Source organism: Pan troglodytes, chromosome 8, assembly GCF_028858775.2.
Source record: "Pan troglodytes isolate AG18354 chromosome 8, NHGRI_mPanTro3-v2.0_pri, whole genome shotgun sequence".
Taxonomy (NCBI): domain Eukaryota; kingdom Metazoa; phylum Chordata; class Mammalia; order Primates; family Hominidae; genus Pan; species Pan troglodytes.
In genome coordinates, this window is record NC_072406.2 from 144,900,027 (window position 1) to 144,925,440 (window position 25,414).

At 51.0% G+C, this 25,414-nt stretch overlaps 1 protein-coding gene across 2 annotated transcripts in view; it reads left to right on the forward strand.

Annotated features, from left to right (window-relative positions):
• Positions 1–25,414, forward strand: part of INPP5A (inositol polyphosphate-5-phosphatase A) — a 257,862-nt gene that overhangs the window by 143,680 nt on the left and 88,768 nt on the right. For both annotated transcript variants that reach the window (XM_016919658.4, XM_024346695.3), the window contains one exon: positions 20,686–20,749. In XM_016919658.4, coding sequence (XP_016775147.1) covers positions 20,686–20,749 — 64 coding nt within the window. The remainder of the gene's footprint in view (positions 1–20,685; positions 20,750–25,414) is intronic.

A 25,414-nucleotide genomic window follows, 5' to 3' on the forward strand; every position in this document is an offset into this window, starting at 1 on the left:
TCTCTGTCCTCAGGGTGCAGCCCTGCACAGCCCTTCTAGCCCTCTCAGGTCTTTCTTTTGTCCAAACTCTTATCTTCTCTTGGGTCCCCAGGGTCACCAACCTCTTTGCAGAAAATCCCTCTGCAGCCACTGACCCCACACCCCCAGCCCCAGTGCCCTCACTGCACACGTTCTCAGCCCCCATGTCCTCAGCTTCTAATCCCTAAACCCCATGTCCTGAAACCCACACCCTCAGCCTCCACCCCCAAGACCCTATACCCTCTGACTGCGCACTCCCAGAACCTGCACCTGACCCCACACCCCCTGACCCCACACCCCCTGACCCCACCCCCCCGACCCCACACTGCCTGACCCTACACCCCCTGACCCCACACCCCCTGACCCCACACCCCTGACCCCACATCCTCTGCATACTCCCAGAACCCACACCTGACCCCACACCCCAGACCCTACATCCTCTGTGCACTCCCAGAACCCGCACCTGACCCCACCCCCCTGACCCTACATCCTCTGAGTGCGCACTCCCAGAACCCGCACCTGACCCCCACACCCCCTGACACCACCCCACAGCCCCCATCTTCAGCCTCTCCTCTGCTGTAGTCCCCAGCCCCTGGCTGGCTTGCTTCTCAGCACAGCCCTGGCCCAGAAGCAGGAGGACACTGTCAGCCCCTCCTTGCTGGGGGGAGAGTGGTTGGGGCACACCTGTCCCCTGCCCCTCTGCTGCCCACAGCACAGCTAAGTCTTCACCCTGCCTGCGCGCATCCCTGTGGCCTTCTGGGAGGTCCCAATGGGGAGCCTGTCTTCTCCCCAGAACACCCAGTCTCCCTTTGTGCCGGGTCACCCCTGTGAGCAAACAGGCAGGCATTTCCCTCTTAGGGAAGGAGCCTCCCTTGACCCCGTATCTCCCCAGCTCCTTGTCCTATAGAAACTGATTTCTTGGCAGTGTCTTTCTTTCTTTTTTTTTTTTTTTTTTTTTTTTTTAAGGAAAATGATGGATATTCATGTGGTCAGGACAGCGGTGCCAAAGTGGAGAAAGTGCAAACGGCGGTGACGGCTTGACGGGCGTCACTTTTCCTTGGTCTTTGTCAGTCAGGTCTAATTTATAACAGGGCCATTAGTGGGAGATAGCTTTCTTTGGATGTCTTTTCCCGTAAGGGTTGCTCATGGTTTGGCCTCAGTAAAGAAAAGAGAAGGTCTCTCTTTCATATTGTTGGAAGCAGCAGGTGGCCCACTCCTTCTGGAGTGAGGCATGGGCATGTGGGCACGCCTCCATCTGTCAGGAGTGTCCCTGTCTCTCCCTTCTGATTGGGACAGTGGGTCACACTGGTGGCCAGTGGGCAACTGGGGCCCCTGGAGCTGTGGCCTCCCCTGGGCCCAAGGGAGGCGCAGATGACTTAGGAGTGGAGAGTTCAAACGTGGGCTGCGGCGAGGCTTGTGCCCTCCCTGCTTCGGACTCCGCCCTCCCTGCTTCGGACTCCGCCCTCCCTGCTCTGGACTCCGCCCTCCCTGCTTCGGACTCCGCCCTCCCTGCTTCGGACTCCGCCCTCCCTGCTTCGGACTCCGCCCTCCCTGCTCTGGACTCCGCCCTCCCTGCTTCGGACTCCGCCCTCCCTGCTTCGGACTCGGCCCTCCCTGCTCTGGACTCCGCCCTCCCTGCTCTGGACTCCGCCCTCCCTGCTTTGGACTCCGCCCTCCCTGCTTCTGACTCCACCCTTTCTGCTTCGGTATCTACCTCCTTGCTTTGGAAGGACACAACCTTCTTGGCTGGCACAGCCCTTCCTGCCATGCCTGTTGATCCCATCATCAGCCAAGGACGTGTTGGGGCCGTATTCTGCGGCTCCTCCGGCATGGGAAGGTGCTGACAGGAAGCAGCACCAACACCTCCTGGAATAGCCGTTGGCACATGAGCTTCCTGATACTGTTTCATGTGCCTTACATGTGCCACCCATGCAGGGATCAGAACAGCCCTATGAAGTGGGTACTGTTATTTGTCTTCCGCGTGTCACAGATAGAGATGTTGAGGAACAGAGAGGTTCAGGGACCAACCAGAAGAGGCCAATGTGGGATTTGAACTTGGTTCTGGCCTCAGAGCCTGTACTCTCAACCAGCCTGCTCTGCTCTCAGAAGGGGACAGCGCAGGAAAGGCCAGCTTCAGCCAGGGTGACGGTGGGGGTGATGCTCAGGGTGGACAGCATTGATTAGAGGTGACTGTTGTCCAATATTCAGCTAAACTGTAGGTTTTAAAGCTTGAGGACAGGTTTCGTTAGAGGTCAAAATTCAGTAGTTCCTTTCCCAAGGATGTAGGGAGAGAACTACGTTTTGTTAAGTGGCTCTTATTGAGCATTGTGACATTCTTTTGCTAAAAACATGTTTGTGCATGTATACACTTGTACTAAGAAAATATCTTCATTTTATTTCCTTTTCCTTTATCATGTGACATAAGATTTATTCACTTCATATCAGCATTTAAGTATTGTTAACTTTATGAAATAATATTTGGGTTGGCGATTGGTTTTGAAATGTGAGGACAGGAGATCTGGGAGGGGTCGGGATGGAATAATATGGTTTGGCTGCGTCCCCACCCAAATCTCATCTTGAATTCCCACATGTTATGGGAGGGACCCTGCGGGAGGCAAGGGGATCATGGGGGCAGGTCTTTCCCCTGGTGTTCTCATGGTGGTGGATGGGTCTCATGAGATCTGATGGTTTTACAAAGAGGAGTTTCCCTGCACAAGCTCTTTCTTTGCCTGCTTCCATCCATATAAGATGTGACTTGCTCCTCCTTGCCTTCTGCCATGATTGTGAGGCCTCACCAGCCACGTGGAACTGTAAGTCCATATTAAACCTCTTTCTTTTGTAAATTCCTCAGTCTCGGGTATGTCTTTATCAGCAGTGTGAAAACAGACTAATACAAGGTCTTTCCTAAGTTTGGAAAAACGTGATTTCTCCTCTCTTCAAAAACGACTTCCACTCCCCCTCTGCATTCCCTCTAGGTTCCAGTTACATGTGCGTTGGACCCCACGCCTTCCACGCCCCACCCCACTCCCCTGGTATTGATGACTGCCTTCTTCTACTGTCCATTCTGTATTCCCTTTGCCTTCAGCATCACCTCAGCGGGTCGTGGTTTTTTTCCTGGTGGAATGTCCCAAACCTTCATTCCTGAGGGGTCTGGGTCACTTGTAGTCTTGCCTGGATTGGGCTGTTGTAGTTTCCCGTTGACCTTAATCACAAGGCATGGTAATACTATGGGACGCCCTAATGGATCCCCTGTATTCCATGTATACTCTTCCTTAGCTTCGTTGTAGAGTAGTAGACTGATTTCACCTTGATAGACCAGATAAATCACCCCAACAGTGTAACTCCTTTCTTAGCCTGTTGACATAAAGGTAGGAGGAGCCCAGAGTATCCAGGTGACAATCTTAACTTCCAGTTCAATGGGATTGCTGTTTTGTCTCGCGGTGGCAGCGTTCCTCCCTCTGGAACTAATAACGCTAGGCCAGCAGAACATAATGTTGCAGGAACAGGAAGCAAAACTTTTGCTAGTGGATCATTAGGGGTGATGGTGAGTGGCGCCACTTCCACTTCCACCCTTGATTCCCGGACCCGTGAATCCTGGCTATGGGAGAAACAGTATCATATATTGGACGCTGATTCAGAGCATCCACGGCCCTCTGGAGAACTTTGCCCCAGCCCTGCAAAGTATTGCCACCTAGTTGGTGTTCTAATTGTGACTTCAAAAGGCCATTCCACCATTCTGTCAACCCAGCTGCTTCAGGATGATGGGGAACATGGTAAGAGCAGTGAATTCCATGAGCATGAGCCCCCTGCCACACTTCTTTAGCCATAAAGTGAGTGCCTTGGTCAGAGGCAATGCTGTGTGGAACACCATGATGGTGGACAAGGCGTTCTGTGAGTCCATGGATGGTAGTCTTCACAGAAGCATTGCATGCAGGATAGGCAAACCCATATCTAAAGTAAGTGTCTATTCCAGTGAGGACAAACCTCTGCCCTTCCCATGATGGAAGAGGTCCAATATAATCAACCTGCCACCAGGTAGCTGGCTGACCACTCCAAGGAATGGTGCCATATCAAGGACTCAGTGTTGGTCTCTGCTGCTGGCAAATTGGGCACTCAGCAGTGGCCGTAGCCAGATCAGCCTTGGTGAGCGGAAGCTCATGTTGCCGAGCCCATGGGTACCCTCCATCCCTGCCATCATGGCCACTTTGTTCCTGGGCCTATTGGACAATGACAGGGGTGGCTTGGGAAAGAGGCTGAATGGTGTCCACAGAAGTGGTCATCCTGTCCACTTGATTATTTAAATGCTCCTCTGCTGAGGTCACCCATTGGTGAGCACTCACATGGGATACAAATATCTTCACAAATTTTGACCACTCAGAGAGGTCCATCCACATACCTCTTCCCCAGATTTCTTTGTCACCAATTTTCCAATCATGCTTCTTCCAAGTCCCTGACCATCCAGCCAAACCATTGGCTACGGCCCATGAATCAGTATATAATCACACATCTGGCCATTTCTCCTTCCAAGCAGAGTGCACAACCAGATGCACTGCTTGAAGTTCTGCCCACTGGGAAGATTTCCCTTCACCGCTGTCCTTCAGGAATGTCCTAGAAAGGGGCTGTCGTGCTACAGCTGTCCACTTTCGGGTGGTGCCTGCATATCGTGCAGAACCATCTGTGAACCAGGCGCTGGTCTTCTCTTCCTCTGTCAGCTGATCATAGGGAACTTCCCATGAGGCCATCGGTGCAGGCTGGGGGAGAGAAGGGAGGGTGGCGGGAGTGGAGACCATAGGCATTTGAGCCACGTCGTCATGTAACTTACTTGTGCCTTCAGGACTTAATCAAGCCCAATCACATACATGCCACTTCCATTTGATGATGGAATGCTGCTGTGCATGACCCACTTCATGGCTAGATGGGTCAGAAAGCACCCAGTTCATGACACGCAGTTCAGGTCACACGGTGACTTGATGACCCATAGACAAACGTTCAGTTTCCACCAAAGCCCAGTAACAGGCCAAGAGCTGTCTCTCAAAAGGAGAGTAGTTACCTGCAGAAGATGGCAGGGCCTCGCTCCAAAATCCTAGAGGCCTCCGCTGTGATTCACCTATGGGGACCTGCCAAAGGCTCCAAACAGCATCTTTATCTGCCACTGACACCTCAAGCACCATTGGATCTGCTGGGTCATATGGCCCAAGTGTCAGAGTAGCTGGCACAGCAGCCTGGACCTGTTGCAGAGCCTACTCCTCTTCTGGACCCCCTCAGTCCTCCATACCCAAAGTCCAGAAAGTTGGGAATCCCAGTGAATCCCCAGCAGCATCAAAAAAATAAAATCTCATACCCAGTCAGATTATAACAAATCAAGAAAACCATAGAGAGCATAGGGGTGTGCCGCAGTCACACTGACAGGCCACCTTCCTGTTCCTGCAGAAACGGTAACCACAGGGGACGGTGCAGCCGCATCTTCCGTGTCCTTGGAGGAAATGTCAGCATAGGGTCTTACCCAGCAAAACATCTCCTAAGATTGAAGGTGAAATAGATATTTTAACTCAAATGAAAAACAGTAAGTACTAACGGATGTTCTTCAAGCGGAGAGAAAATGATCTCAGATGAAGTCAGAGATGAGAAAGGAATGAGACTCAAGGCAGTTGGGGGAAGCGGGCAAATGGCCGTGGGCATTGGTTGTGTAAACCGAGGCACCTCCTGCAGTGTAAAACACGGAGAGAAGTGCGGTTGAGCATGGGGGTGGGTGCGTGTGGAGTGAGCGTTCCAGGGGCCTTGCCGTGCCCGGGAGAGTGAGGGTAACAGGGACATTCCCACGGGGATATTCCCACGCGGAGAACTGGGACCCCGATCAGGGTCTGGAGGGAGCGTGTGCCCTTGGAATACTGCTGTTTTAGCATTTCTGGGGACTGGGAACTAAGGTAAATTATTTGAAACAGAAGTAGATGGCAATTTCCTAATATAATGGACATTTAAAACTCAATTAAGGCTTTTGAGTAGCGTTTTATATGCCCTGAGCTTTTGTACTGGCAGAAGGTATTTTGTAAACAGCTTGTGTTCGGTGTTGGCCATCTCTTAAAGTGCATTTTACTTTAATTATTCTATATCCGTAATGCACATAACCAGTTTCTCCAGAACATGTATACATGAAATGTAATTGAAAAGCTAATGATTTTTAGAAGACAAAAGATAAGAGTCAGAACCATTTTAATTAGGATGCAAACTCCTTACATAATTTAATTGGCATAAAAGTTTATTGATTTACTTTTATAATCATTTATACATAGAAAAATATAACAAATTTCATAATTAAAACTAGTTATTTTAAGACTGATATTTGTCTTTGTTCATTATTGAAATTTTCAATTTGTGAAATATTTATTATTCAAAAAATAGCATCTGTGTTGCAAATGAATCTCACTTTGAGAGGAAGAGCTCTAGGTGATACAGGTTTAAAATGACTGGTGGGCGCCCACAGGGAAACTAGGTTCCTCTCACAGCCTCATTCTTCATGAGACCTGCGGAAAGGCTCTGGGGCGTCACGTCTCCCTGTGGCCGAGGCTGCTGTTGTCTGGCACACTGTGAGTTCTGGGCCAGGACCTTTCCACCTGTCTCCCTCCACTCCGGGTGAAAGAGGCATGGGGAATTTACTTGCTTTTCCTTTTTGTCTGGCATCAGCTCGTGAAATATATTACATCAGACAAAAGTCAATAGAGATTTCCCTTTTGAAAAGCAAGGTCCAGGATAATGGGCTGAACACAAGCAGGTGACTGTGTGGGACAGGGCGGCTCAAACCGCCGCTGGCCTACAGACTGCTGTCCCGGCCAGTGCTCTGCTCCCTGCGCCCCTGATGAGATGGCAGCCCTGGGCACCTGTGGCTGCTCCCTCCTCCTGACTCTGCTCCAAGGTGCCACCTGCCCAAGGTTCCGTCCTAGTCCCTGACCGGCCCCTCCTGTTTCCCCCGTGGCTCCTTGCCCCACTGACTGCTGGCTCTCACCTGCTCCTGTCTCTCCCCAGTAGTAGCCTCAGTCCAGTGCTTGACCCTGCCCTTTTCTCTGGCTCCAGCTCCTCCTTGGCAAGCTGAGTCTTCCCCAGCTTTGAGGCCCATCCACATCGTGACCCCCACCGTCACCCAGGCACCTGTCCTGACCTGCAGACCCACAAGTATTCACATGGTGACCCCCACCGTCACCCAGGCATCTGTCCTCAACTGCAGACCCACAGGTATTCACATGGTGACCCCCACCGTCACCCAGGCATCTGTCCTCAACTGCAGACCCACAGGTATTCACATGGTGACCCCCACTGTCACCCAGGCACCTGTCCTGATCTGCAGACCCACAGGTATTCACATGGTGACCCCCACCGTCACCCAGGCACCTGTCCTGACCTGCAGACCCACAGGTATTCACATGGTGACCCTCACCGTCACCCAGGCACCTGTCCTGACCTGCAGACCCACAGGTATTCACATGGTGACCCTCACCGTCACCCAGGCACCTGTCCTGACCTGCAGACCCACAGGTATTCACATGGTGACCCCCACCGTCACCCAGGCACCTGTCCTCAACTGCTGACCCACAGGTATTCACATGGTGACCCCCACCGTCACCCAGGCATCTGTCCTCAACTGCTGACCCACAGGTATTCACATGGTGACCCCCACCATCACCCAGGCATCTGTCCTCAACTGCAGACCCACAGGTATTCACATGGTGACCCCCACCATCACCCAGGCACCTGTCCTCAACTGCAGACCCACAGGTATTCACATGGTGACCCCCACCGTCACCCAGGCATCTGTCCTCAACTGCTGACCCACAGGTATTCACATGGTGACCCCCACCGTCACCCAGGCATCTGTCCTCAACTGCAGACCCACAGGTATTCACATGGTGACCCCCACCGTCACCCAGGCACCTGTCCTGAACTGTAGACCTAGGTTCAGTCACCTTTGATGCCTCCCTGAGGTGTCTGAAGCTGTTTCAGCCTCTGCAGGTCCATGGCTGGACGCTGTCTCTCCAGAGCCCGTACCAGCTCACATTGGTCTTGGAGGTCCTGTGGATGCTGCCTGGGTGCAGAGCTGAACCTGCCCATTGGGGCTCCTCTGTCATGGCCCCCCTCACCACGCTGCCGTCTTGGGCTCTGGCCATCTGGTCACTCATGTATCTCACATGTCTGAGAACATATGTGGCACAGAGGAAGGAGAAAGTGCTGGGTGCATATTTGTGGAATGTGAGTGGTGACTGAATTCTCTCAGAAAGGGTGGGTGTCCTTAGACCGGCCAATGACTTTGCCCCCACAGTGTGACAGAGAGCCCAGTGCCGGTAGCAGGCGAGAAGCCAGGACTGCTGGTCACCTCGCCGCCCTCAGATGTACCCCCTTTGGAGAAGCCTGCCGCAGGCCGTTTTACGGGCCATCTCGTTCCATTTCAGTTGCTCCTCACCATGGTAATCGGAAATGTTAATGGGTGCACTCGTCTGGTGGAATTTATCGTGGCCAGCGAGGGCGATTAAGCGGCTGGTATGTGGCGTGTTTACCCTTGTGTCAGCATGACTGGTGTTCCACCCTGGCAGATGAAGGCCCAGTCCTTCCTGGGCTCCTAATTGGGGACACTACATCCAAGAGCCGTGACAGGGTTCAGCACCCCGCGTGCAGAATGCCGGCTTCCACAGGGCACGCTTTATAAAATGCTCTTTAATTCAGGAACAGAATATCATTAGCTTTGTAAAGTGGATGAATACAATGGACAACCAATTTAATTAACCTCTAGCGTCAGCCGTCGAACAGGAGGCAGAATGAGATTACGTGTGCATCTCTCCCGCCAGCAGCCAGCCGGGAGAGGGCCTCGGCAGGAGGCCAGACAGGGGGACACCTTGGTGCCGTCATCCCGTTTGGCCCCAGGAGCTGAAATTGGAAAGTCAGTGCTTTGTAAATAAGTCAGCTGTCATTTTGAGGTGGTCATGGAGCTCCTCTGAGAGCGGACGGTCACAGCCCCCCGTATGCTGCCTGGGGGTGGCACTGGGGGAAGTGGGCAGTAGTGAGGACGCCGCCTTGTCCAGTTGGGTCAGCCGCCCATGAGTTCATTATACAGGAAAAGATCAATGAAGCGCTACATTGATTTAAACAAAAGCTTTGTTTCATTTATGATTGTTTATAATCTAATGACTGTTATTATAACTTTGCTTTGATTTATTACTCAATCTGTTAAATTGTTTCAAAACCTGGTGTCTTGGGACTTGCCTTTGTGATAGGGTTAAATGTGTGACTTTTGCAAGCGTGTTCAGCTTCTCGGGAGCACCGTGAGCCTGTGCCTTGGGTTGTGCTTTGAGACCTGAGCTGAGGGTTCTGTCCAGCGGTCCTGAGCTGCTGCTGCTCAGCCGGGCACCCAGAGGGTGTGGTGCCTCTCTCATTGCCCAGGAGCCGTGGAATTCCTGCCTGCCGTGACCTGGGCATTGTGGTGGAGGACTCAGAGGTGCCCAGGCCACATGCCTGCCCTCAGGGGGCTTCCCTTCCCTGAAAGAATTTAGATGAGGAAACCAGTGAGTGCTGGAATATGCAGCACCTTGAAGGAAAGGCTGGGGACTGGGGCTGCCAAGCCTCTGCCCAGAGTAGCCAATCAAGAGGGCTGCTTGGAGGAGGATGCATTTCCACAGAGACCTGAAGCAGCAGGGGGTCCATGTGAGAAGCTGGAAAAGGGGAGGCAGCAGAGGTACCCTCCTGACAGAAGGGCGCAGCCTCCTCAGGCCCAGATGGCCAATGGGGCTGGAGCTCTGTCAGCTGGGCGTGTGAGGGCCAGAGGACAGCTGGGGTGGCCACTGTGCAGGACGTGGCTGGGAGGAAGTGCAGTGGCAGGCCCAGAGGTGCATGTGGAAAAGGCCACCTTGGTGCCCGGCGGAGAAGAGACCAAGGGGGCCACAGCTGTGGAGGAGGCGGGGGCCCCACAGGGAGATGAGGGAGGCGGGTGTGCGGCAGTGCAGAGACGTGGAAGGCTAGAGATGGACAGGGTTCTGTAATCCGTAGAACCTGTGGAAGGAAGGGATGTTTGGGTGAGGCATATGGACAAGATGCTGGAGGAATCTGGAGAGATCCGTGGTTTCCAGTGGGAGCTGGAGGAGGGTGAGGGTGGAGTAGGTCCCGAGTCCTGAAAGGTCGGACTTGTCACGGGAGACCCAAGTGGAGACTGTGCAGCCGCCAGGCCAGGAGGCTGGCCTTTAGGAGGCTCCATGCTGTACACACAAGAGCTGCCCGCTGGAAGATGGGACAGACGGGCCACCCCAGCAGGAGGAGGAGGTGGAGGAGAAGGGCTCGTAGGGTACCCTGAGCAGATCCAGAGTGCTGTTATTCCCAAGTAGGAGGAGGAGATCCAGGGAAGGAGAATGTGGAGTCCCGTAGCCTAGAAGTAACAGAGTTTGGAGGAGGGTGGAGGGCGTGAGAAGGTGATGAGACAAATAAATAATTCTGGATTATATTTAAAAATTAAAAATCTACAAAATGAGACAGGAAAATGGGTAAAGGATACAAAGAGTTCACAGAAGAAACTTAAATTGCCAATAATCTTAAAAAGAGATGCACCAGACACACAGACCATGGAGCAGAGGAGACAGCCAGGAGGCACCCTGCCTGGGCAGCCAGGTGGTCTCTGACAAGGGTGCAAGAGCATTCCATGGGAGAGGACAGCCTCCAGCCAGTGGTGCTGGGACGCTGATACCCACACGCAGAAGAATGAAGTTGGCCCCTCACATTACATCGTGTACAAAGTTAACCCAAAATGAGTCAAAGACCTAAAACTATAAAACTTTTAGAAGAAAACATGGGCCAGAACCTTCACAACATTGGATTTGGCGATGATTTCTCAGATGCAGCACCAAAGGCACAGGCAGCAAAAGAAAAAAGAGACAAATTGGACTGCATTAAAACACAACCACTTTGTACAGCCAAAGACAACATCAACAGAGTAAAAAGGCAACCGTGGAATGGGAGAAAATATTTGCAAATCAAAAATCTGATAAGGAATTACTATCCAGAATATATAGAGAACTCCTAAAACTCAACAACAGCAACAACAAAAACCAACCTGAGTCAGAAAGGGGTTTGAACAGGCGTCTTCCCTCCAAGGATGGCGTGGAGACGGCCGACAAGCACACGAAAAAGCGCCCAGCTCCACGAACCTTTAGGGAGTTGCAGATCCAAACTGCCATTTTCATTTGTCAGTTTAAAAGGACTTGCAAAATACCTTTTACCCATTAGGATGGCTGTTGTCAAAAAGCGCAGAAAATAGTGAGAGGTGACAGCGTGCTGGCAGTCCTCACAGCCCTCGCTCGCTCTCGGCGCCTCCTCTGCCTGGGCTCCCACTTTGGCGGCACTGGAGGAGCCCTTCAGCCCAGCGCTGCACTGTGGGAGCCCCTTTCTGGGCTGGCCAAGGCCAGAGCCGACTCCCTCAGCTTGTAGGGAGGTGTGGAGGGAGAGGCGCCAGCGGGAACCGGGGCTGCGCGTGGCGCTTGTGGGCCAGCTGGATGTCCGGGTGGGCGTGGGCTTGGCGGGCCCCGCACTCCGAGCAGCCGGCCGGCCCTGTGCAATAAGGGGCTTAGCACCCGGGCCAGCAGCTGCGGAGGGTGTACTGGGTCCCCCAGCAGTGCCCACCCACTGGCGCCGCACTCGATTTCTCGCCGGGCCTTAGCTGCCTTCCTGAGGGGCAGGGCTCGGGACCTGCAGCCCGCCATGCCTGAGCCTCCCTCCCGCTCCGTGGGCTTCCGTGCGGCCCGAGCCTCCCCGACGAGCACCGCCCCCTGCTCCAGGGCGCCCAGTCCCATCGACCACCCAAGGGCTGAGGAATGCGGGCGCACAGCGCGGGACTGGCAGGCAGCTCCACCTGCAGCCCCAGTGCGGGATCCACTGGGTGAAGCCAGCTGGGCTCCTGAGTCTGGTGGGGACGTGGAGAACCTTTATGTCTAGCTCAGGGATTGTAAACGCACCAATCAGTGCCCTGTCAAAACAGACCACTCGGCTCTACCAATCAGCAGGACGTGGGTGGAGCCAGATAAGAGAGTAAAAGCAGGCTGCCTGAGCCCGCAGTGGCAACCCACTCGGGTCCCCTTCCACACTGTGGAAGCTTTGTTCTTTTGCTCTTTGCAATAAATCTTGCTGCTGCTCACTCTTTGGGTCCACACTGCCTTTATGAGCTGTAACACTCACCGCGAAGGTTTGCAGCTTCACTTTTGAAGCCAGCGAGACCACGAGCCCACCGGGAGGAACGAACAACTCCAGATGCGCCGCCTTAAGAGCTGTAACACTCACTGCGAAGGTCTGCAGCTTCACTCCTGAGCCAGCAAGACCACGAACCCACCAGAAGGAAGAAACTCCGAACACATCTGAACATCAGAAGGAACAAACCCCGGATACACCGCCTTTAAGAGCTGTAACACTCACCGCGAGGGTCCGCGGCTTCATTCTTGAAGTCAGTGAGACCAAGAACCCACCAATTCCGGACACAATAGCAGGTGCTGATAAGGATGGGAGGGAGTTGGAACCTTTGTGCACGTGGGTAGAAATATAACAGGGGGCAGCCACTGTGAACATTGAGGTGACTATTCAAAAAGTTAAAAATAGAATTCCCGTCTGATTCAGCAGTCCCACTTCCGGATACAGACCCCAAAGAATTGAGAGCAGTCTCCAGCAGATATTTGCACACCTATAATCAAAGCGGTATTATTCACAACTGCAAAATGCGGAAGCAGTACTATGGAATATGACCCAACTGTAAAAAGGAAGGAAATTCTGGCAACCACTGCAACATGGTGGAGGAACTTGGAGGACATTATGCCAAATCAAGCCTGTCACAGAAACACGAACATGGTATGATTCCACTTACATGAGGTACTCGGATTAGTCAAAGTCACGGAGACAGAAAGTACAATGCCTGGTTGCCAGGGGCTGGGGAGAGCGGGAAGGGGAGAGCGGGAAGGGAGCTGCTGCTGGACAGGAACAGTTTCAGCTGGGAAGGTGGACAGCGTCCTGGAGATGGGAAGGTGGACAGCGTCCTGGAGATGGATGGTGTGACGGGCGCAGACGTTCGTTAGGCGCGGACTGCGTGCCACTGACCTGCTCACCTGAAGGTGGGTACGATGGTCAAGTTTATGCTGTGTGCATTTTACCACAGCCACACAGTTCGATGAAGAGGTGCCCAACTATGCTAGTATAATGAAGATGCAAATTAAAACAATAAGGTCTAATTTCACACCTATCCAGTTGGCAAAAACTAGAGGCTGGCACTGGGCCATGGCAAGGATGTAGAACATGGGCACTGACCTGATGAGACCACTGGGGGATCGTCATGGCAACAGGAGGGGCAACGTGGTGGTGCCTGGGAGGGCATGTGTCTGTGGTGATCCAGCAAGGCCATCTGTGTATTATATACATATGCACGCATGTTTAATCCACGTGTACACATGTGTGTTATCCTATGTGGAGGGCACGTGTCTGCCGTGACCCAGCAAGGCCATCTGTGTATTATATACATATGCACGCACGTTTAATCTGCGTGTACACATGTGTATTATCCTATGTGGAGGGCACGTGTCTGCGGTGACACAGCAAGGCTGTTATATACATACGCACGCATGTTTAATTCACGTGTACATGTGTGTATTACCCTATGTGGAGGGTGCGTGTCTGCAGTGACCCAGCAAATCCTCCTGCATAGTATGTCCGTGTGAACACTCAGTACCCGTGTACCTGGATGCTTGTTATCTCTGACACACTTGCTCAGTAACACCATGCAGGGAAGATTATTATAGCATCAATTACAATACTCAAATAATTGGAAGTAGTCTTTATGTGCAACAGAGAAATGGATAAATTACAGGGTTTTTTGTTTGTTTGTTTGAGACAAAGTCTCACTTGCTCTGTCACCCAGGCTGGAGTGCAATGGCGCGATCTTGGCTCACTGCAACCTCTGCCTCCCAGGTTCAAGTGATTCTCCTGCCTCAGCCTCCCAAGTAGCTGGGATTGCAAGCATGGGCCACCATACCTGGCTAATTGTTGTATTTTTAGTAGAGATGGGGTTTCGCCATGTTGGCCAGGCTGGTCTCGAACTCCTGACCTCAAGTGATCGACCCACCTTGGCCTCCCAAAGTGTTAAGATTATAGGTGTGAGCCACTGCGCCTGGCCAAATTACAGTATTTTTATATGGTGAATTATTATGTAGCATTCAAAATAAGCTAAAATATGTCTTTATCTTGGTATCACGCCATAGGACATTTGAGAAACTGTCCTCTTTCTTGGCGTCCTTTGTGAAATCCACCTGTGTTTCTGGATGTAACTCTGATCTGTGTATTTTCCTTGCTGTATCTGGTTCTATCATAGGAGTATTTCAAATTTGATTTACCCATTTGCACGTTAAGCATTTGGGTCATTTTCAGTTGGTGTTTTCAGAGGTCATATGCCATTGTATTCTCATGCCTGTCTCCTGAGAGCTCCAGCGTCTCTGAGAGAGGTCTGTGTGTGCATTCCACGTGTGTATACGGACATATGTATGTCTGCAGGTGTATGCATGTATGTGTGTGTATTACATATGTATGTTTGTCTATAGTATATATGGATGTGGGTTATGTACATGTGTGTGCATGGATGTGTACCTAGGTGTGTGTGTGCAGGAGTTTCTCTTGGGTGAGAAGCAGCCGTGAGGGTGTAGGGTTGTAAGTTCACAGGACATGGTGTGTCGCTATGGCTCATGTATGGATGTGGGTATGTACATCTGTGTGCATGGGTATGTGGACATATGTGTGTGTGTGCAGGAGTTTCTCTTGGGTGCAAAGCAGCCGTGAGGGTGTGGGGTTGTAAGTTCACAGGATGTGGTGTGTCCCTGTGGCTCATGTCTTCAGCAGTCACTCATTAGTCACTGTGAGCCTGAGTGTCTTCTCATTTCTCCTGTATTACAAGGGCAGAGGAAATGTCTGAAAGATCAGGCTCAGAACCACATGCCTGCCTCAGCTCGGGCAGGTGCTTTCACCCTAATGAGGCCTAAACGTCAGGCTTGGCCTCTCCGTGATGTCCTTAGCTTTGTTCTCAGAGAGCACAGATGTTTGCCGCTGGCCCTCACAGGGTGTGTCAGAGCCCAGGTGAGCATGGTTGTGTGCCCCTGGGCTCCTGCGCAAGGCCGTGTCCTTCATTTGGGGGTCCTGTGTCCTCACAGCCTGCAGCTGGGGAAGGACTGGGCTGCGTATGAGGGGAGTCATGTTTAGTAATCTCTGGACTCTCATTTAAAACAAATGAAGTTCTCTATTTTGTTGCAGACTTGAAGATTAGTTACCAACAATATCTTATGAAGTTTTTCTTTCTGCTCCTAGATTTATTTTATTAAAAAAAAAAACTGGAGGTGAAAACGCTTTATCTGTAGAAATAACAAAATGTCATGCTGTCTCAGAGTGAGATGGGAGTCACCAAATGCTGCCACTCTTTTTTCTGAGTCACTGTTGATAAGCACGGTCGGCCTTAGTCAGGGCTCCCCTGGGCCGTGGGCCGTGGCCTCCTCCCTCAACACTTTTTCCCTTCCCAGTGGCAGAATGCAGCGGCAGGCTCCACAGAGATCCCGCTGGGGCGCACTGGGAGCTGGCACCTGTGGTCACGCCCACGACGTGGTTGGAACCAGCACAGGGGAAGGGCCCTGTTGCCACCTGGGGCCTCACATGGGCACTGCTTGTGCGTTTCCCCTTTCTGTCTCGAGCAGAGTGTGTGCTCATGTGCGTCCCTTAGCGCGGGGTCTGTGTGACTGAAGTTTTAGGAATGTGTTCTGTTTTGTGCACGAGGGAGCTGGGTGCAGAAGACCAGGTTAATGATGTGTGCTTTGGTCGTTCACCTGATTGCGGAAATGATGAATTACCGGCCATCTGACTTGTTTGCAAATAAAAAGTGATGGAGGCATTTCCAATGGCAGCTTTGTGTTCCTGGCTTGTCAGCCTCTGCCCCGGCCTGAGTCATCCCGAGCCTTCCAGCCGGTGGCTCCGTCCGGGAGGTGGGACCCTGCTCAACAAACACGGGCTTTGTGATTGCACAGTGCCTGCCGGGACGCGTTGTTCTTTCCGAATGTGTGAGAAGTGGTCTGCTCCCGCCCTGAGTTGGCTGTGTTTGCAAAGTGGGCCCGCTATCAGAATTCAGCTCCCGAAATCAAGCTAAGTGACATGGTGTGGCCATTTATCACATTACCGGACTCCAATTGAAGTTGAGAGGTTGTTTTCATAGCATTTGTAAATACTCCATCTTCATTAGCCGCCCCTGTGAGAGGCACTGAGCCCCCATGGTACGCAGGGTTCGTTGCGCCCTGGTCGCCAGTTGGTGTGGAAGCCTGATGGTGGTGACTGGGAGCTTCAGTTGCCCATTAGCTCCCAGGCTGCCTTCAGAGACTAGGGTCCCACCAGTGCAGCCCCAGCCAGGGCCCAGGTTACCCGGGGTCTGGATCTCCTGTGTGGCCCGCACCGGATCAACTTTTCGGTGCCCCAGGGGCTTGGCTTTGTCCAGTGGAGGCCGCTTCCCAGCTGTGCCGTGGCCTCTGGGGGCTGGAGGACTCCTGCCCGTGTCTGCAGTCCTAGCAGAGCATCACAGCCAACGGCTGCATTTCACTAATGCAGAATTAATGAGCACTCTTGACAGTCTTGTTTATAAATACGTAAAAAGTATTTTGTTTTTAGCAAGAGGCGAGGAGTCATTATTCTCAGATGTGACAGACATACTCTTGACAAGTACTGTGGTCAGAGACCTGGGCGAGCTGGGGACTTCCTGTCGGCAGGCCCCGGACATGCTCCTGGCCCAATGTCCTGGTGTCTGTGATAAATGGGTGCCCTGAACCGTATTGATGGGACAGGGTAAACACCGAAAAAGTTGGGTCGAACTTTTACTTTAAATGTTCATTAGAGCTAATTATGGATTTTCTGACTATGAATTGCAGTTTCTATCCCTGCATTGGCAATTTATTTTTCACTTATTTATTGCAAACTTTATAATATTCTGTTAGCTTTAACATTCAATGAGGTAATGATTTAAATGTTTGCAGCGACATTTATTATGTTTTTTCAGAGTGCTTTCTTTATCTGAAACAAATGAAGGGATGTCTTCTATAAAGAAGGGCTAATGTTGGCGGAGGAGACATTAAGTTTCATCCATGGGGCATAGGCCTGCAGTTTTCTCTCTTAACTCTGTGCTGAAACTCTATTTTGCCAAAGAAAAGGATGAACACTGGCTTTTTAATTTTAATTTTCTATTTTTTTGAGACGGAGTCTCGCCCTGTCACCTAGGCTGGAGTGCAGTGGCATGATCTCAGCTCACTGCACCCTCTGCCTCCCAGGTTCAAGCGATTCTCCTGCCTCAGCCTCCCAAGTAGCTGGGATTACAGGCGCATGCCACCACGCCTGGCTGATTTTTGTACTTTTAGTAAAGACGGGGTTTCACCATGTTGGCCAGGCCGGTCTTGAACTCCTGACCTCGAGTGATCCGCTGCCTCGCCCCCACAAAGTGCTGGTATTACAGGCGTGAGCCACCAAGCCTGGCCAACACTGGGTGTTTTTAAGACCTGCTGTAAAGGTGGCTCAGTTCCCCGGGTTCTGAGCAGGTTCACAGCAGATGCCTAGTGAGACAGCGGGTCAGTCGAGCAGTGTCCATGTCACAGCCGAGTGCATCATGGCCACACGCAGCCTTCTGGACCCAGCAGCAGCTCACCAGGGCATGTGGCCTGGGGCCAGGGACCACAGAGGGCCCGAGGACACAGCCCCATGTCAGGCACACAGGTTCTCCCACCTTCTGGCTTTCCTGTGGAGGCAGAGACGCTGCCTGCTGCACCCTAGACCCACCTGCGAGAGAAGAGGAAGTGCACTGCGTCCCCCTCGGGTATCCTTCATCTCCGTCCCCCAGACAGAAGGTCCCTGTCATCTAGCCTGGGGGCTCCCATCTGGGTGGTGGCCAGGATGCAGGGCTGGGAGGCCCATGGCTACCCTGCAGCTTTGGGTTCTCCCACCGAGGTCTGGCACTCATGAGTGTGCACATGTGTGTGTGCACATGCAAGCGAGCACTCGCACCTGCCACCTGTGCTGGGTGGAGGCGGCACGTGTCCCTGCTCCTGCCTGTGGGTGTGTTCCCTTCCCCACCAGACGCAGCAGAGACAGGAGGCAGAGGCCACCATGGCGTCGGTGCACAGGACTCAGGCTTGCCAGCCGGCCTCTCTTTTTAGGAGTTTAAATGCACTCCTTGAAGTGTGTTCTGTCAGAGGGCAGCTGTGTCATCCCCAAGGTGAAACACTGTTTTCTGGTGAGGTGTCCATGTGGCCAGCGTCCCCGGGAGCAGGACCGTCACCCCAGCCCACCATGCACTGCACACGCCCTAGGAGCAGGAGCTGCACGGCCTCCAGGGAGCTTCCCATGTTGTGGAGTCAGCATCAAACCAGAGACGGCCTAACAGGCCCCAGAGAGCTGACCCAGGGGCCCAGGGGGCTGCAGACAGGGACCAGGCCAGACTTACTGGCACGATTGGCCCTCAGCAGGCCCAGAACATAAGTCCCCTCACCATGCACTGTGCCCGCCGCCCTGCGCCTCTGAGGGAGCAGCGGCCTCTTGACGCCCCAGTGTGGTGCACCTTCTTGCAGCCCTACCCCCAGGACAGCCACCCCAGTGACCAGTCGTCAGGGAGGGAGCAGCAGTTCCCGGGGAACTGCAGAGCCTGAAGTGTGTGGGACGTTTAGCTTGGGCCATGGAATTAGGTGATTCTCAGGCATTGCCTTTGACTTTCTTAGAGAGACAATAGCTCTGCAGCCCTGTAGGACAGCATCTCAGCAGGAGCTCCACACTGGGGCACTCAGAACTGCAGGGTTGTGGGGTCATGGTTCTGCTCAAAACAAAGCAAGAGTGCATGAGTGCGTGTGTGCGCAAGTGTGTGAGTGTGAGCAAGTGCGTGTGAGTGCATGAGTGTGTGCAAGTGTGTGAACAAGTGTGCGTGTGCATGAGTGCGTGTGTGCAAGTGTGTGAACAAGTGCATGTGCATGAGTGTGTGCAAGTGTGTGAGCAAGTGCATGTGGGTGTGCACAAATGTGTTCGTGTGTGTGAGCAAGTGCGTGTGTGCACAAGTGCGTGTGTGCACCAGTGTGAGTGCATGACAGTGCAAGTGTAAGTGCGCATGAGTGCATGTGTACATGAGTTAGTGCATGAGTGTATGAGTGTGCAAGTGTGAGAGCAAGCACATGTGAGTGTGCATGAGTGCATGTGTGCATGTTAGTGCCTGTGAGCAAATGCATGTTGTGTGTGCATGAGTGTACGTGTGCAAGTGTGTGAGTGCCTGTGTGTGCAAGTGCCTGTGAATGTGTGTGCGCAAGTGTGCACAAGTATGTGCGTGAGTGCGTGTGTTAATGTGTGTGCAAGCGTGTGGTGTGCGTGTGTGTACATGAATGTGCAAGAGTGTACAAGTGAAGCCTTGGAATGAGGTGATGCTCAGGCGTTGCCCTTGTGTTGCCCACAGGCTCACACAGACACAGTGAGGGATGCACGGCGCCCTGTGCTTTCAGCTGAGGACAGGCCCTGTTCAGAATGCAGAGTTGGGGTTAGAGCCCCCAGTGGCTCAGAGTCTCTTCCCTGTGGAAGGCCCTGTGTGACCTGGTAACAGTTGGGCTCCCTGCAGGCAGCCCCTGCCCTCCGTCTGCAGCTGCGCCCGTGTGCCCTCCTCTCTGGCCCACCTGGCACCGCCGCTTCAAACTCTCCCCTGCTTTATCCCAGGACCTGCTACCCCCACAGGGCACACAGCTATCTCCTATGAGATAGGTTGGTTTGTTAAGTCAGGTTTATAACGATTAATGTATAGATGGTGAGATTCGCCCTCTTTGGGGTATAATTTAGTGAGTTTTGACAAAGGCAACCACTGCAAACCAGTGTAGAATATTCTGATCACCCCAGAGTTGCACCAGGCCCCGTGTTGGGGTTGCCAGATTTAGCAAAAGAAAAAAATACACAGAAATAATACACATGTCAGTACGAACACACTGCTGCACGTAGACACAGGTTCATCTGTAGAAAATACCACGTGAAACTTGCAGTTCAGATCAACAAGTAACTGTCTGTGTGGTATCCGTCGACCCAGCCCTGCGGCGTCCAGCCGCGTACTTTTGCCTTCTCTGGTGTGAAGAGCAGGGATCCCTGTGCTCTGCAACCGTCCGGCTAATTTGTAAGTGGGAGATGCTGGCAGCTCCTGGGGCGATGGGGCAGGGTGGGGCCGGGCGCAGTGGAGCTGATGGTTGGAGGCCCAGGACGAAGCCGAGCATCAGTGCTGGGAAGGGTCTGGTCCACTCAATGCCCGGCCTGCGGGACCTGCGCCCCTGCTGGAGCCAGCACCGGCTGCACGGCTCACCTGGGAAGGGTCTGGTCCACTCAATGCCCGGCCCGCGGGACCTGCGCCCCTGCTGGAGCCAGCACCGGCTGCACGGCTCACCGCATGCCTGGAGCTTGGTGGAGTTTGGGTGTTCGCAGGTTACCTCTGCCTGACATCCTGTGCCTCAGTAACTGTGATTAAATTATAACTGGTGAAACTCTTGCTCTAGCTAGTTTAAAAGAGCTTCTTTTATTTATTGTTAAAAACGATCTTTAGAAATATTCCCAGCACCAGTCTCTCATTTGATTTCTCTTTTTGCTCTACAGGCACTAGGAAGCTTTTATTTTCTTCATGAGTCCTTAAAAAACATCTACCAGTTTGACTTTAAAGGTAAGACTGCGTGCCGTCTTCCGGGATTTTGTCTCGGCACTCACCCCTCCTGGTGTCTGGCTTCTCCAGACCCCTCCTGCCCTGTCTCTGTGAGCGGCCACTGTGGGCTGGGTGTCTTGAGCCACTGGCCAGAGGTCACTCCAGGGGCCTCCTGGACCTGGACTCGAGGCCCCTTGGCTGTCCCACACTGGCTCCCTTGCAAGGCTCTGGTGGGGACCTGGCTTTCCTAGAGTTGAGTTAAGAGGAAGGAATAGTTTGTATCTGTGTTCCCATCCAGTGTGAGAAAATGAAAAGCCAAATGAGAGGGTTGCATGTTTCAGAAATAAGAACGGGCAGGGACAGTCCTCCCTGCCGTGAACAGCGTCCCCATTTGATGGTCATGTGCTGTGTGTCTTCACGGAAAAGACTTGCCCTGAGACGCTCCGCTGACACAAGCTGTCCCCTCCTGTTCATTTCTTTGTTGGGGGCAGGTGTGTGAGCTAGGCCGGGTGTGGGGCTTCCGTGCATGCTCCACACGGCCTGGGGGTGTTTGTGCGATGACATCCCGTCTGACGCTATCGTTTCCTGCTGTGTGTGAGTTCTCAGAACCCCACGCGGCCTCCGGAGCAGATGACATCCATGTGAAGTGCCCTGCACATCGTAGTAACTGTGGAGCCACAAATGATGTCGTTTCGTTCAGATTCCGTGTTTGTGCTCCCTCGGGAGACGGAGCGCCTCATGTGAAATTGCGCGGCAGTCTTATCTCAGTTGCTTGAGCGGTGATTTCATTGATGACAAGAGCAAGATTCTGGCCAGCAAAATGATTTGTCACTGCCCCGTTACCTGAAGATCTTCAGATCCTTCCAAATTATAGCATCCAAGCCCTTCTATGAGGCCCGTGGCAGAATCAGCCACACAGAACTGCAGGAGCCGGCCGGTGGCGCTCTCCGCTCCGTTTTGGGAGACACGGCATCTGCGTGCTGTGTGCTCAGGCACGGAGCGGCCGGCGAGAGTGGGGAGAGAGAGCGCTCCGACGCAGCGTGTGCTGCAGGAAGCTGGAACCAAGGAGCTTGTGCGTCAGGCTGCGCCGTGCCGCGGATCTGCAGACCTTTTGTGTTTTTCAGTAGCCATTTGAATACCTGTTTTACTACTAAGTTAAATCAGTCATAAAGTGCCCAGTGAACCTACAGTGTATTTAAAACTATACATGAGATACACACTTCACTCGAGCAAAACTTTCCCCAGAGCCCTCCATGTGGCCAAACTAACAAAAGAACAACATGAGGAGTGGGCAGCGAGTATGTGCTGAGCACGTGGTGCGTCAGGAAGGCATGCAGACACGGGAGGCGTGTGGACGCGGGAGACGTGTGGACATGGGAGACATGCGGTCGTGGGAGACGTGCGGTCGCGGGAGGCGTGCGGTTGCGGGGTGTGCGGTCGCGGGAGACGTGTGGTCGCGGGAGACGTGTGGACGCGGGAGACGTGTGGACGCGGGAGACGTGTGGACATGGGAGACGTGTGGTCACGGGAGACGTGCGGTCGCGGGAGACGTGCAGTCCCGGGAGGCGTGTGGATGCTGACGATGTTCTCGGTGCCCCACACGGCAGGTGTTGCTGCTCATGCTCAGCGCAGTGGGGGGGCCTCGGGCTGGGGGGTCGGGCTGGGGAGTTGGCTTGGGGGTCAGGCTTGGGGGTCAGGCTAGGGGCTCGGGCTGGGGGGTTGGGCTCGAGGGTCAGGCTCGGGGGTCAGGCTAGGGGCTTGAGGCTCTGAGAAGGACTCAAAAAGAAAACCTAGAAATCAGAAACAGTACCAGAAATGAAGCAGTGGCTCATGTGCACATGCGGCTGAGGGAAGAATCAGCGATCTGGAAGGTGTTAGAAACTTCACAAACTGAAAAGCAAGAAGAAATGAGAATAAATTTGAAAACAGAAAAAATGGCCAAGACCTGTGAAACAGCGACAACAGGTGCAGCTTGTAAAGGGAACCCCAGTAGGAGTAGAAGGAAAGGAACAGAAGGAAGATTTAATGTAGTAATGGTTTAGAACTTTCCAAACTTGTAACTGACACCAAACCACAGATCCAGAAAGCTCAACGAATGCCAACACCAAGCAGGATAAATGCCAGAAAGTCAACCCCAGGCCACCTTCTATTCAAACTGCAGAAAATCAAAGAAAAAAGAGAAGATCTTGAAAGAATCCAGGAGATTCCTTATAGGCGAGGTGATTCCTTACCTGTAAAGGAACAAGGATAACAATTACATTGGACCTTTTCCCAGGAACCATGCAAGAAGGAAGAGAGTAGTGTGAAACATTTAAAGCATTATAAGAAGAAGAATATCATATTCAGAAAAAGATTATTCTTCAAAAGTGAAGGAAATTGACTTTGTCAGATAAGCAAAAATTGAAGTAATTTGTTGCCAGTAGACCTGCCTTGCAAGAAATGCTAAAAGAAGCTCTTCAACAGAAGGAAATATCATATAGCCCAGAAACTCTGGTTTACCTAAAGAAAGAAAAAGCATTAGAGAGGGAATAAGTGAAGGTAAAATGAAATATATTTTTCTTACCCTTAATTGGTCTAGCAGATAACTTTCGCTCAACGTAACAACAGCAACCATGTATTGGTTAACTGCAGCTTATGGATAAGTGGAATGAATAACAGAAATGTCATAAGGACAGGAGGGAGGAATTTGGGGTACTCTGTTATAAGAAACCTGTACTATCGTTTTAAGGAATATAGTATTATTTAAAAGTGGACTTGGATTAGTTATACATGTATATTGCAAACTATGGCAACCACTAAAAAGCTTTTTAAAAGAAGTATAATGGATGTGTTAAGAGAGGAGAGATAATGGAATCATATAAAATGCCCAGTAAAAGCCAGAGAAGGCAGATAAAGAATGGGAGACCCCAAAGATACAAAGAACAAAGGCAACAAATAGAAAACTTACAAATATGGTAAATATTACTCCAACTATATCAACGATCCCTTTAAATATGAATGGTCTAAATATACCAATTAAAGGACAGAGACTGTCAGAGTGGATTAAAAAAAATACCCAACTATATGTTGTCTTCTGGAAACCCATTTATATGAACACCTAAAGATTAATAGATAAGGGATGGAGGAAGGTCTACTGTTCTAACATGAATCAAAGGAAAACTTAGATGGGCCAAAAGAAAGCTGGAGGAGCCATATTAATTTATAGCATCAAATACATATATTAGAAAAGCAGAAAGATCTGAAATCAATTATCTAAGCTTGTACCTTAGGAAACTAGAAGAAAAGTAGATTAAACCAAAAGCTGGTTGTTTGAAAAAAATCAATAACATGGATAAACCTCTAGCCAGACTAAGAAAAAAAATGACACAAATTATTCATATCAGAAATTATCAGAATAGGCAGAGCAGACTTCAGAGCTAGGAAAGTTTTCAGCAGTAAAGAGGGACATTACATCATGATGAAAAGATCAGCTCTCCAAGAATACATAACAATCCTTAGTATCTAGCTGCCTAACAACAGAGTGTCAAATACACAAGGCAAACCAAGTAGAGCTGCCAAGAGAAACAGATGAACCCACTATCATAGTTAGAGACTTCAACACCCTGTATCAGGAATGAACAGATCTGGCAAGCATAACATCAGGAAAGACATAGTTTAACTCAACAGCACCATCAAACAAATTGATCTAATTGACACTTATAGGATACCTCATCCAGTAATAGCAGAATCTACGTTTTTGTCAAGCTCACATGGAACATTCACTGAGACATCACATTCTGGGCCATAAAACACACCTTTACAAATTTAAAAGAACAGAAACCATATACAGCATGCTCATAGATTACAATGGAATTAAACCAGAAATCAGCACCAGAAAAGTAGCTGGAAAATCCCCAAATACTTGAATATTAAACAACACATATCTAAATAACATATGAGTCAAAGAAGTCTCAAGAGAAATTTAAAAATATTTTGAACCACATGAAAACATAAATACAGCTTAACATTCACGGGATATTAGCAAAAGTAATGTTTAGAGGTAAATTTATAGCATCAAATGCATATAAGAAAGAGCTAAAAAGAAAAAAGTGCTAAGAAGAAAATAAGAAAGAGCTAAAATCAATTATCTAAGCTTCTACCTTAGGAAGCTAGGAGAAGAAAAGAAAATTCCAAAGTAAGCAGAAGAAAAGAAATAATGAAAATTAGAACAGAAGGCAACAGAATTGAAAACAGGAAATGAATAGAGAAAATTAGCAAAACCAAAAGCTGATTCTTTAAAGCGATCAATAAAATCGATAAACCTCTAGCCAGACTAAGAAAAAGAGAGAGAAGACACAGATTATTAATATCAGAAATTAGAGAGGGGCCATTACTGCTGATCCTGTGGACATTTAAAGGATAATAAAAGAATATCATTAATTTCTGCCTATAAATGTAATAACTTAGATGGGCCAATTCCTTGAAAGACACAATCTATGAAAACTCATACAAGGAAAACTAGAGAATCTGAACAGGTCTATAGCTATTAACAACACTGAATAAGTAATTAATAACCTGCTAAAAAAGAAAGCATCAGACCAAATGGTTTCACTGGTGAATTCTATCAAGCATTTAAGGAAAACGTTATACCAGTTCTCTACAATCTTTTCCAGAAAATATAAGCAGAGGACAAACATCCTAAATCAT